The sequence below is a fragment of the Taudactylus pleione genome, unplaced genomic scaffold, assembly GCF_031769625.1.
Source record: "Taudactylus pleione unplaced genomic scaffold, aTauple2 ptg001707l, whole genome shotgun sequence".
Taxonomy (NCBI): Eukaryota; Metazoa; Chordata; class Amphibia; order Anura; family Myobatrachidae; genus Taudactylus; species Taudactylus pleione.
Window position 1 is genome coordinate 1 of NW_028286104.1, and position 14,027 is coordinate 14,027.

The window sequence follows — 14,027 nt, forward strand, 5'->3', positions numbered from 1 at the left end:
CCTTCTGGAAGCCATGAATGTTTACTCAGCTTTACCTATTTAGACCTCCAGACCTCTTTTGTGAAGGAGATCCACGACTTTGTACTTGAACAGTTTAACAGCAGCCAGTCTGAGTTGCAGCAGATACTACATGATGTGGACAGATTACATAATGAGCTTAGTCCTTTGAAGCTGAGATGTCAGGCAAATGCAGCTTGCGTGGACCTTATGGTGTGGGCAGTTAAGGATGAACAAGGTAAAAATATTATCACTTGCATTACAGTCATGTTCATAATCATTTCTTGGTTTAGGCTTAAATATTTTTTCTTTTTAATGAAAAGTCATTAGTTATTTCAGTACTAAATTGTTTAATTTGCTAATATAGATGCTCATTTTTGGCTCATTCCATAGGTGCAGAAAACCTATGCATCAAACTGTCTGAAAAGCTGCAGTCCAAGACATCCAGCAAAGTCATCATAGCCCACATGCCCCTCCTGATCTGCTGCTTACAGGTCAGCTACCAAGCACCTTTCTGCCACAACACCTGTAAAGACTTTATAAATGTATCTAGGTGTTGAGTTCATACAATAACACATACTGCATATTGTCCCAATGTTTCACAGGGTCTAGGGCGTCTATGTGAGCGCTTCCCAGTGGTGGTTCACTCTGTAACTCCATCTCTTCGGGACTTCCTGGTGATTCCTTCTCCAGTGTTGGTGAAGTTGTATAAATATCACAGCCAATATCAGACAGGTAATATCTGCTAATAGTTAGTCTAGGGAACACAAGCCTCATAATAGCTAATGTATAACATTATGTGACATCTGCTTTTTAAAATTGATGGGTTTTATTTATACAGAATAAACCCACCAGGCACTGCAACTGTCGGTCACTGCAGAATATGAACAAGGGGCTTGTCTCCTTCACACAATCACTGCAACATCAGTACAACCTTTTTGCTATTTTAGGTTGACTCAGTTAATGTCTACATGCTTCTAAAATGCTGTACCAGTCTTACAAGTGCTAAGAAACATCCCTTGTGAAGAGTCATTATTAATATGACTGATATTTCCATAGCAGACATCTTTCCCTTTCTTTCTCAGGTGCTAATGACATCAAGATCAGCATCACCAATGAGCACTCTGAATCCACAATGAACATTATACATGGCAAGAAGAGCCAGCCTTCTATGTATGAGCAGCTACGAGACATTGCCATTGAAAACATCTGCAGGTAAATAGTGCATAGTGTGTGACTGTCTCACTAGAGCAACAAAAAATGTAGGAAGATTTCCAAGCTACATTCTCTAGGCATAATATGCATATAAGTCAATCTAAAATGAGAAAAGATTTTCTCTAACATCCATTGGAGGACAGTAGAGCCTATTGGTATAGAACTTGGACACAGGAGCTTGGACACTTTAAATATACCTGAAAAATTTCCAGCTACTCCACATTTTTGCATGGGAGCTTCAATTTTGTGAAACAATCTTCAAAGGACAGGTTCAAGGTTGCAGAATGAAATGGAGATGAGAACAACAATGTTCACAAATAAGAACCACAATCCTAAGTAGGTAAACTGTGGAAGAAACATAAACTCCCAGTGGACTACTAGGCTCACGGTTTAGTTCTAAGTTTTAAGAAATCTGGGCTTTCTATTTGACTAACATCAACAGAGAGCTTTCTAACCAGAGGATAATATCCTCTTGCTATAGGGTCTGATCAACTCCTTGTTAGCTACAGCCAGTTGTCAGTTGACTTTGCATGAACGTTCTTGGAAAGATTGTGTCAACCTTTGAGGTGATGCAATTTGCGTAGTTTCATTCAAGTGCGTTCCAGATGAAACTGAATTTGCAATGGAGTCTCACCAGCACTTGGCCAGTCAGCTCTTCAGACTGTGCCCAGGAATGTGTCGCTTTGTTACTGGCGGAGAGGCTATGGTCTAAATAACAGTTATTCATTTTTTTATCTGTTGCTGAATGGCAATGACAGAAGCTAGTCTGCAGGGTTAGTGATCCATCCCACTTACGTCCTGGTAACATAGTCTTTGAACTGTAGTGGAATCGAAGCTCCAGGTAAAAATGCTGTCGCTCATAGCGGCCTAATACTCTCTACTCTGCGGAAGCTAGTTCTTGCGAGGAATGCCATCAAGATCCAGGATTATGGCTTACATAACTATGAAGGTGGCACCATAAATGCCTTGCGTATGAGCAAGACCAGCAGGTGAAACAAAATGTGCCAGCAGCAGATGTCATATCCGGATTGGCAAACTTTCTCAGCAGACAAACCTTTCACCCCGGGGAATGGAACCTTCATCCTTAGGTCTTTCATCAGCTGGACCAGTGGGTAAAGCAGATGTGAGTATCATGGCATCTTCGTTGTACCACAAGGTGGAACATTTTGCTCCCGGTCGAGGGATCTGCAGATGCTATGTCAGTTCCTTAGAGCTTCCATCTGATATAGCTGTTCCCTCTGGTAGTGATGGTTCCACATGCTCTTAAAAAGGTAAATAAGGGTGTTCAAGTGATTGTGGTACCACCGGACTGGTCTAGAAGAGGCAGTGCCTATTTTGACGCCTGCCTCAAAGACAAAATCTTTTAAGACCGTTCCTCTTTCATTACCAGTATTTACCTTGGCCGGCGTAACGCTGTGGCTGTTGATGCCATGATCCTTAAAGCTAAGCATGTGGCTCACAGTATGCTCCATTCTTGAAAACCTGTTTCAGCCAAGAATCACCACAGTGTTGGGAAAATCTACCAGGTGTGAAGCAAAGGGGTTTCCTGCATCGCCTTTTAGCTTGAATTGGTTGCTGCTTCAGTTATGACTTTCACGATAATTCTTTTTAGGATTTTTGTTCTCGTTTGCAAACATTGTTTTGTACTCCTGGCCTTTCCTTTTGAGGCTTTGTTAGACAAAAGTTAAGTTCTCAGGCAACCGATAGTGCCCTTTATATTTGCAGTATGCACTGTCACACAGTGGACTATGATTTAACCTAAGTACAAAAATCTAATTTTGGACTTTAAATGATTGTCTCCTGGGTTCTTTAAGTATTTTATGTTTTTTTTTTAAAAAAAAAATGTGCCTTTTTCTAGCTTTTTTAGTACATGGAAAGTTATTATGGTCAACATGTAAAGTGTAATATAGATCCTCACTAAAGACAAGGTGAAGAGATGTCAGAGCAACACTCCCAAGGGCAATAAACTAATCTGAATAGACTGCATTTGTGGTTTTCATGACACTGAGCTAATGTGCCATTAACATCTTTACCGATAGAGATCTCTGCCTTTGGGTGCATTATGGAAAGAGATGTAAATAATGAATTAGTCTGCCTTATCTGAAAGCCCAAAGTAGCATGTCAAAAGATAAATTTGGACAATGCTGCTGTGAATGAGTCAGATATACATTGCTACTGGCAATTGATTTGATTTATGTTTTATTTCAGGTGTTTAAAGGCGGGTTTAACCATCGATCCAGTCATTGTAGAAGCTTTCCTTGCCAGTTTATCCAATCGTCTTTATATATCACAGGAGAATGAAAAGTACGTGTGCTGTTTATATAACCCTTTGCATATAAACTAATTATTTGTCAATAGGAGCGAGAGTAAAGGTGGGTACACACCTGAAAGATGTCTGCAGATCGAGTGATCTGCAGATACTGTATATCTTTAGATGATGGACGTTCATACACACTGAACGGCCATTGCCTATCCGGCAGCCTCGGGTTCCGCTGGCAGGGAGGTGGGTCGGGGATGGGGCCGCCTCCCTCCCTGCGGCTGCCGCTGTGTGTGTACGGGTGGTCTTCAGGCCGCCCGTACACACTTGCAGATGGACAGAGGAGTCTGCAGACATATCTGTCCATCGGCTGTGCAGCACAGCTAATGCAATATGTCAATAAACGTCGTTGTTCACAGACATATAGCCTGTACACACTGGCCGACGGGCAGCAGATATATTGGCTGATCAATTGATCGGCAATATATCTGCCAGTGTGTACCCAGCATAACATAGGCATTGCATTAATAAATCTGTAGCTATTCTCTATTTGTATGACATTGGTCCATTCAGTGGAAATGGCAAACTACAAATTAATGGATGTGGAAAATATAAGTTTCCACTTTTAGCTAACTTAATATATTTATGTCCTGCTCACTTATCTTACAAAGGGCGGGATGTACTAAAGTGAAAAATGCAGTAAAACCCCGAAAATGTAATTTTCAGGGGTCTTACCGCTTTTCTCAGATGTACTAAGTAACAATGCAACGTATTTCAGTGCTTTGTCCTGGTGGGTAACGCCATCCGAAGATGACGTTACCCAATAGAATTGGATCCCTCCCATCTCCTCCCATGGCGCATGTCCTTCTGCGAATGCGTAGAAGGACGCCAGAGGGATTTCTGGGTGTTAAACCTGGAAGTCCCTTTATCCGGGGGCATCACAAAGGATACCTCTTGTCTGGAGAGCTGTCCTTTGTGATTTTATTCACATTTCTAAATCAGAAAGTTAGGGTTTGATTGCGCACTTGGCTATGTCCTAGTGGGCGGGGGGGGGGGGGGGGGGCTGCGCTTACGAGGAAGGGTATCTGGCCTTATGGTAATAGACAATTGAACATTTCTAAGTACATACCGCTGTAATCAACGTAGTATGTACCCGATGAAAGGCGGGATGCGATGCTTAGTACATCCTGCCCAAATAGAGATAAATCCCTTCCCTTGGACTTGACTGTTGTCTGAAGCTGACCCATGTGATTTCTAAACAGTTCTCCTTTATTGTATTAAACTAGACAGAATGATTTCTCTGGAGTTCTGAGCTAGAATGGTTTCCATCACATTAACAGTGAGGTCTGATGCTTGGTTATGGATGGGGGCATAAAAATGAATGGTTGTGACAAAATGAGTGCTTAATTTAAGTGTAGTAGGTATAGCTTTGAAAGTAATATTATTATCTTTTATATGGCGCCACAAGGATTACGTAGCGCCTAACCAAGTACATATACAAATAAGCCAAAACAAGAAAACAGTGACTTACAGTACAAGCAATTCATTACAAGTACATGGTTTATAAACACTGCTGCATTAGCTGTCTTAACACTCAAATAAGAAGCAGGGTGACACAAACCAAGGGTTAGGTGTCATTATTGGGAGTATGGAAAATATGATAGTACAGTAAGGGAAGGAAAATCACGTGAGAGCTTACAATCTAAAGGGGAGGGGCAGACAGACAGGGGTGACACAGATAGAGAAGACATTGAGCATGAGGCAGTGGGTTAGGATGAGAGCAGGATGGCTTTGGTGAAGAAGTGGGTCTTAAGAGCCTGTTTGAAGTTTCGTAGAGAGGTGGAGCATATTTAGACATGATTCATATTTAGTATTACATTACAGGCTATAAGAAGTAATAAGGGGTCTGTTGTTTTATATTCCAGGGATGCACATTTGATCCCTGATCACACAATCCGTGCTCTGGGGCACATTGCGGTGGCCCTGAGGGATACACCAAAGGTGATGGAGCCAATCCTGCAGATACTACAACAGAAGTTCTGCCAGCCGCCATCACAGCTAGATGTGCTCATTGTTGACCAGCTGGGGTGCATGGTGATCACTGGAAATGTAAGTTGAATGTGTAGCAGCTAAAATAAATTGCACAGATGTCTAACCATCTAATTTAATCTATTGGAGAAATGTGACAATTACTGCTAGGTGAGCGCTTCTCTGCAGAGAAAATTACTGCTGTAACAGACTGGATGTCTATTAATCTGTTCTGCACTGTGGTGGACAGTGATGAAATACAGGTGTGTCCTTATATATTTCTCTTCCAACAAGGCTGCGGAACTGGACCATGGGATTATTGGTTGGGGCTGGAGCTTGCACTTAATTAAAACTGTAGCTTTAAAACCTAAGCTCCTCCCCCTTGCAATCCCACAATTTCAGTGTTCTTTAAGTGCTTTATGGAGTAGGGCACGTATTAGAGGGCTGCTATACATCCCTTTGTTGTAGCTTAGGTTTTCATTTTATTTGTAATATATCTTCTCTTTTTTTTTAGTTAGGTACCTGTGCGCTGCGGCTGCGTTTGTTACTGGGTCTTACAGTGATTTCAGTTACGGGCGTTTTGGCTTGTAGATTCCTTTTGGCTCTGCACTTCGCATGCGCATACCTTACCGGATTGTTCCTTACACTATCTTCTGTTTGTTGAAGAAGTTCCCTTTTAACCACACCTGGATATTCCCCACCGGTCGGGAAAGTACTTTTCTTCTGGTGGCCGTCCCTAACGGTTGGGTCTGCGTTCCCAAATTTTCGCTCCTCCCTCGGGGTGATGTGTCCTTGGAAGGTCAGGCCGACACATGCCGATTCTTCCTCTGCAGGGGTTAGATTTCCAGGGGCAGATTTTATAGTCCCATTCACCGTTCTGAGGACACTGCTCCAAGACGCCTAAGGCGGAATGTATCTCTCTCTACCCAGTTCCCATGCAAGTGGAAGGGTGGTTGCTTCGATTCAGTGACCGTTGACTACAATCTTCAGACAGCAGGTTGCTTGGCATCATTCTCTATGGTTCCATTTTGGACCTTGGAGGTCCACCGTCTTGACATTGTTTAGTTTTTAACATCGCTCTTCCTCAGGAAGCAGAGAAGGTGGTAACACTGAGCCATGTTCTCATTCCACTCTGCTCAGCTGGCAGGTTTTTGCTCCAGTTCCACCGCAGGACTGCACACTGGGGTTCTATCTTCTCGATCGAATGATGACCGGCTTATTTCGGACAATCTGGTCTCTTCTTGCTTTTAACACCAGAGGGTGGATGGTTTGGTTCGCATGAACTCTCTCTGATCGGAACACCACAACGCGGAGGCCAACAAATCCTCTCTAGCTGTCTGGAATGCGTATCTTTGGGTTCCGCTTCGGACGTGTCATCCCATGTCATTGTCATGGGCAATCGACTCTGTTCCCTTTCTATTCCGGGTCCTACCGTTCAGTTGGTGATGCCGTGCTTATTGCGCACAGACGTTATCACAATTTGGCCCTCTTCGGAGGGTTTTACAAGGTGTGCTGAGTATTTAGCCACCGTTTCATACACAAGTGGAGCCGTGGGATCTTAATCTAGTCTTATTGGCTCTCACCCAGGCTCCATTGGCGTAGTTGCATTCAATTAAACTGCGGTTTGTTGCTGAAGCTGGTCTTCCTTAGGGCTATTGCCTTCCCTCGGCATAGTTGTGTGTTTTGGTGTTGGCAAGCTGCCTTTTCTTATCTTCCATGACGATTGTACGGTTGCTCCGTACAGGTTTTATGTCCCAGCCGACACTTGCTTCGGCATTGTACTTGCAAAGGATATTGGCCTTTCGGTTCTTCCTCCTTCGGCGACTTCCCGGGACTGGGATGATCTGGCTCTGCTATTTTTGCTGCAGATTTCCTTGGACACATCATCTTTGGTACGCCGCACTGTTCTCTGCGGGTTCTTTATGACCCGTAGGAACATAGGGCCTGATTCAGAGCCGCTCGTAAGGGGCCGCTCGTTCGCTCCGAGCGATGTTCGCACAGCTGCGCATGCGTTTGGGTTGTAATACGCATGCGCGAACCAGTCATTGCGGTCGGAAATTGTGTGCTCGCAAAATAGCGAATGCCTGCTAATTTGAGTGACAGAATGAGGCGTTTGTGGGTGGTAACGGGAAGGTGCTTGAAAACGGGGAGTGGAGATCCGAACGCAGGCGTGCCAAAAGGTCAAAACAGGCGTTTTAATGGTGTGCATAATTAACAAAGCAGCGTCATCGACCACGTCACTTGGTTGTTTCTTAGCCTGAACTGGTCGCATGATTGCGGTAGGAAAACTCCAACCACAAGCACTGCGAGCAGTTCAGATGCCTTTCGATGTACTCGATTAATCAAATAAATAGCGGAGATGACGTAGGATGCGAGCGGCCAGGGGGCGTCTTTACAAAATAGCGAGCGCATATTTCGTTCGCTCGCTCGCTCAGACATAGAGGCGTCAACAGACCGCAAAGAGTGAGCGCTCTATTTAAATAGCCGGCCCCTTTTTCTAAACGAGCGAGCGCAAATGGCGTCCGGCTCTGAATCAGGCCCATAGTTGGCTGGCTACTCAGCAGATCCTTGCATGTTGCGCGCTGGATCCGCTCGGACATTGATCAAGCCTATTCTGGTGCAGGACGACCGGTTGTCAGCGCCTTCCGCTAGGTTGGTGGCAATCTTATGTTTAGCGCGGCACTTCAGCAGCACTGGTCCGTCGTGCAGCTATCTGGTCCCCTGTCCGCACGTTTGCTAATTTTTACGTTTCAGGTTTTTTGCCTCTAGTGGCACCCACTATGAGCGGACACTTCTGTGGTCAGGCAGCCTGAGCGTTCCGTCCCCTGGGGGCGGCTTTTGAATATCCCATGGTCCAGTGTTCCCTAGCCTTGCTGCAAGAGAAAATAGGGTTTTTGGTCAATTTACTGGTAAATCCTTTTCTCTTAAGCAGGCTGGGGAACACTGCGATCCCTCCCTGTTTGGGTCTTGATCGGTCTTTTCCCTACTGGTTTGTTTGGTTGTTCGAACAGTTTCACGGGGTTCCTGCTACTCCTCTCCGGTCTCTTTTAAAGAAGTACTGGGATTGTGGGATTGCAGGGGGGAGGAGCTTAGATTTTAAAGCTGCAGTTTAATGTAAGTGCCAGCTCCAGCCCCAACCTACAATCCCATGGTCCACTGTTCCCCAGTCTGCTTAAAAGAAAAGGATTGTTTTTTAAAATCCTATTATTGCTGCAGCCGAGCCAAACAGCCCATGTTGGCGCGCTTGGTCCTGCCTGACTCGGCTGCTCACCCGAAAATGCATCTTCGTTGCAAACGGATGTGTCAAACTGCTCCACGAGTCTGTACTGATTAATTTCATATGCGACACTTGTATATCTGTGTGCGACCGAGTCTGTATACGATGAGCTGCGATGCAACAGCTGCTGCATTTTTCTATGCCAAGGTCTACTGTGCTTCATGTACAGATTCAGTCGCACACAGATATACAAGTGTCGCTTATCAAATTAATCAGTGCAGTCTCCTGAAGCGGTTTGCGACTAAGATGCATTTTCTGGCGAAAAACATACTCAGCGTAAGAAGATTGCACATTGATTCGAGGTGTATGGTGACACATATGTATGCAAAGAGGAGAACACTGTTTGGAGAAATTGTTGATGAACACAAAGTGAAGAACTCTAAAGCTGGGTACACACTTGTCCAATCCTCAGGAGATCCAACTCCAGATTTATACAATCCTACTGCAGACCTGGTTGCATATTCTACAATCATTCTATGCATACACACTTGTCCAATTTTTCAGCAGGCCTTCAATCTGCATCTGCTGAAAGGTTTGTGTGACCGTACACCCACTAGCAACAGCTTACCTGACACGGTAGTTATGTCCCTGCTTTGTGATGTTTTTTAAAGAGATTAAATGTTTTTTTGTTAAAGTAGCCAGCTCCAGACCTCTCAACCTGGGCTGTTTTTGTTCCTATAACCAGCACCAGGCTGAACCAGATGGGGGCCTAATGCCATAACAGGGAGAGAGACACCATGGGGCTCTCCTGCCACCACATTAACCAGCTTCAAACTGGCCAGACCAGGATTGGAATTCTTCAGAAAGTGGCCCTCTCTCCCAGAGCAACTACCAGCCCTGGGCTAAAAGTCCAGGGCTATACACTGCACCCCTGGTGACGGTGGGTACAGAGTAAATGGTTTTGAAATTAATATTGTCCTTTACAGGCAGACTACCAGTTCCAGCAAGCTTACTCCAGCATGATAGTACTAGTGAAACCACAAGGGCCAGCATGCCTGGACATTAGGGCCCGCTGGCACCTGTATTACGCCTTAATAAAGAAAATCTTAAACTAAGACAGGACACCAAATGTTTTAATACTATTGAACACATCTTGCCTGGTCGGCAATGGCCTGTTTAAGCTCTTTTGCAGACTCCTGTTTGGCCAACTACAGGATTTACTGATATTTAATGTCAATTTTAGAATTCACTTTTGGTACTTTCATGACTTCTTTGTATGTGTCTGAATTTTCTGTATATACATCTGGACAATTCCAATCTCTTATTAGTCTCTGACCTGACTCCTGTGTAGCCAGCAGGGGGAGATTGATCCATCCTGTTACCTAAAGCCAGGATCCATATCTCACTGCAGGTTATAGGTCAGGAAGAGTCCATTTATCCAGTCCTAATGATTAGCGTCTTAGAGGACAGACAGGGGTATTCAATATGGGAGCGAAAAGTCCGTGCTGGACTTTTCGCTCCACATTGGAGATTTTCCAGGGATAAAGTTCGGGTGCGCGCCCGCTTTATCCCCGTATTCAATATAAAAGCTACGAAAACGGGAACCTGCGAAGTGGGATCTGTGAAAAAATATAAAATTAACCTGGAATAAATTGTAGGACCTCCCTAAAGCTGTAAAAACATGGGGGATCACTATGGGTACCCCCGTTTTACCTGCAAATGAAAATCGGGGTTTTAAATAGCGGCTGCAGGTGTTTTTTTCCCGGCATTGAAGAAGTGTTGCAGAAGAGCACTTAGGTTTTTTTTTTTTTTTTTTATCGTTTTTTAAGTGGTCCCATCAAATTTGGGGTACATGAAAATGGGTACTAGCATATTTTTAAGTCCCTAAAGTCGTTATTTAAAAATTCTGCAAATGTGCACCTGCCGCTAATAGCCTATTCTAGAATACACCTGCCGCATACTTGCAGAATAGCCCTGAACCTATTTCCCTATTTTTAAACACTTTTTCACCATTTTTTTTTCTCCTTCATCCACTAGGGGACACTGGAGCTTCATGACAGTGGGTATAGACGGTGGGTTGAGTTGAGCCTGGCACTTTAAAAATCTACAAGTGTGACTGGCTCCTCCCCCTCTATGCCCCATCAGCCCCAGTTTTTAGAATGTGCCCAAGAAAGAGCCGGTGCACAGGGGCTGTCTCCAGCCCTTAAATTAAATTTTGTAAAAGAAAGAATCAAGCAAGAGGACAGTCTGCCTGCATTGTGGGAGCCGCCAGAGAGGGTACCACACGGCTACTGCAGCCTGTGTCCGGTCACCCTATGGAGGGGAGGCTGCTTTTGGCAGTTAAGGAGTCATCAGACTCAGCGGGGCCCGCCACAGCTAACACTGGCTTGTGTCCGGGTCCCCGCTCTCCCCTCACTGCCCAGCGCTCTTGCCGCAGCAGCCCGGTAAGTAGCACACCTCTCCTGACTAGCAGGATAGGTGTAAATAATCTGCTGGGTCTGTTAACAGCGCGCCGCTGTCAGTGCCACTCTGGTGTTTGCGGAAGAACATCGGCGCTGGCTGTTAGGTAGGCGCGCTCGGTAAGCGGCGGTCCTACCTCTGCGTGCCGGTGCTTGTGTAAAAGGCACCGGCAGGTTTATCACAGGCGGCGGTCGTGCTGCTGGTCCCCGCAGTCAGCGCGGCTGGGGGAGGGGACTGCTGCTGAATACATTTAGTTAAGCCGCGCGCATACAGTAGCGGCGGCCATTAGGAAGGAGGAGCTTATAGGTCCCTCCTCCTCTTCCTCCTTCACTGCCTGGGCTAGTTTGGCGCGCTCTGAACGGGAGTGGCGCCTCAGAAGAGCTAGAGGAGCTACTACATTGGGCTCCCTGAAGGCACTGATCGGAGGGGAGAAGACTTACAGGGGGTCTGTAATTACAGAAGGTAGTTTTAACTACCTTCTGGTTTCTATTGAGTAGCATTATTAACGAAATTCTGCTCCTCCCTTATATTGCACTGTCTGCCCCTGTTACTGAGCTGCATTATTTTTGAAATTCTGCTCCTCCTATATTGCTCTGTCTGCTCCCATACTTGAGTAGCATTATTATTGACGTTCTGCTTCTCCCTATACTCCTTCTGCATTCCTGAGTTGTATGTGGTGTCTGTCTGTGAGTACATGATGACATCCAGGACAGAAAAAGCTGCTTCACAAAAGCTGTTTGCCTGCACTAAGTGCAGGAAAAAATTTACCCATGCTCGCTCAGAAGGGTCTTCCTTGTGCGAGACGTGTGAAGCAGAGAGTGCTAACACACAGTCTGTCACTTCCTCCTTCATAAATAGTTTAGCAGGGGTCATGGCGGATCTTTCTTCTGAATTACCCGCTTCCCATAGGGAACGGGAGGCCGCCAGAGATCTACCTAGCACATCTCACCCTTCTTTTCTAGCAACAGAACCAGCATGGGCTCAGAATTTAGTCCGCCCGGTGAATAGCCTTGCTCAGGTGATGGGTTCTGTGTCTAAAGCTCCTGAAGCTACGGTAAGTCGCTCATCTAAGAGGGCTCTTCCGGCGGTTCTCCAGTCGGATGAGGTTTCGGCAGCGGATCACTCGTCTCAGGAGGAAGGGGAGATGCTGGACGAATCAGACGTAGAGACTTACTCACAAGAACCTGAGGCAATGCAAGGTAAATAATGCACTCATCCTAGCGGTAAGGGAAGTTCTTAAGATTTCGGGCCAGGAAGCTCCAGAATCGTTAGAAGACTCCTTATTTGCCAGGTCACAGAAGATTGCTGTCACATTCCCTGTTTCTCTCCAGTTGGACGAACAGATGACGGCAGCCTGGCAGAATCCGGAGTGTAAATTCCAGATTCCTAAGCGTTTTTTCTCTCTTTACCCATTTCCTGCGGAAAATAGGAAGAGGTGGGAGACCCCGCCACCTGTGGATTCTTCGGTTTCTCGGTTGTCAAAGAAGACCGCGTTACCTGTTCCAGGAGCTACTACATTGAAGGAAACCTCAGAGCGGAGATTAGAAACCACTTTGAAATCCATTTATACTGCCGCGGGTGCACTTCTCCGGCCGGCCTTGGTAGGATCTTGGGTCAACAAGGCTGTGGAAAAATGGGCGGAACAATTGACTGAGGGTCTTAAATCCAACACTCTGCGGGCAGATCTGATTACCTTGGCAGAACATATTCAGGAATCTGCAGTATACTTAGGAGACGCCTCCAGAGATATCGGCCAGGTAGGTGCTAGGATTTCTGCTTCGGCGGTCTCTGCTCGCCGGGCACTTTGGCTTCGTGCCTGGCAAGCAGATGCTGAGTCAAAAAGAGCAGTGGAAGCTCTTCCATTCACAGGCGATATTTAATTTGGTCCATCAGCACCTCCTTCGCGTCGCTCGTTTAGGGGACCTTCCTTTCGAGCATCTGCAAGATTTCAGGGACGATCGCGAGGTTGGTCTTCAGTGGGGCGAGGAAGCCGTGCTAGAGGACGTCAAGCAAATAATGCCCGCTGTCCAGATCCCAAGCCAGCAGACAAGCCTGTGGCATGACGGGCTCCCATCCCATCTCGGAAATCCGAAGGTGGGGCTCGTCTCCAGCGTTTCTCGGAGGTTTGGAGACGGACTTCTCCAGACACTTGGGTTCGGAATCTGGTATCGCAAGGATACAAGATCGAGTTCGCTTTCACTCCTCCTGTGCGTTATTTTACAACAGGTTTGCCCGTCGATCCCTTGAAGCAACTAATTTTGCGTCAAGCGAGCGAGAAACTTTTGCTGGCCGAGGTTCTTGTGGCGGTTCCCACTGCACAAAGACAACAAGGGTTTTACTCAAACCTTTTTGTGGTTCCGAAACCGGATGGGTCAGTCAGACCCATTCTGAATCTGAAATCCTTGAACCAGTATCTTTCATTTCACAGGTTCAAAATGGAGTCTCTCCATTCTGTCATTGCGGGACTAGAGGCAGGAGAGTTTCTGGTGTCGATAGATATCAAGGACGCCTATCTGCATGTCCCAATTTGGGTTCCTCACCAGGCTTTCCTCAGATTTGCCATCAGGGAAGCTCATTACCAGTTTCAGGCCCTGCCCTTCGGTCTCTCGTCAGCTCCCAGGGTATTCACCCAGGTGATGGCCATCATGGTGTCTCACTTGCGCTCTCGGGGGGTGACGATAGTTCCGTACCTAGACGATTTACTCATCAAGGCTCCAACGGCAGAAGTCCTTTTACACCAAGTGTCCCTTACACATCAGATTCTCATTCAACACGGATGGATTGTGAACTTCCAGAAGTCTCAGTTGATGCTGTCCCAGAGACTTCAGTTCCTAGGAATGATTCTAGACACTG

At 45.9% G+C, this 14,027-nt stretch overlaps 1 protein-coding gene across 1 annotated transcript in view; it reads left to right on the forward strand.

Moving 5' to 3' along the window:
- Positions 1 to 43: 43 nt before the first annotated feature.
- The window catches only part of LOC148439556 (phosphatidylinositol 4-kinase alpha), a gene marked incomplete at its 5' end in the record, with an annotated part of 130,583 nt that continues 116,599 nt past the window's right edge, over positions 44 to 14,027 (forward strand). The window contains 6 exons of the mRNA XM_088464591.1: positions 44 to 235; positions 391 to 491; positions 603 to 732; positions 1,083 to 1,212; positions 3,421 to 3,516; positions 5,395 to 5,578. Coding sequence (XP_088320717.1) covers positions 44 to 235; positions 391 to 491; positions 603 to 732; positions 1,083 to 1,212; positions 3,421 to 3,516; positions 5,395 to 5,578 — 833 coding nt within the window. The remainder of the gene's footprint in view (positions 236 to 390; positions 492 to 602; positions 733 to 1,082; positions 1,213 to 3,420; positions 3,517 to 5,394; positions 5,579 to 14,027) is intronic.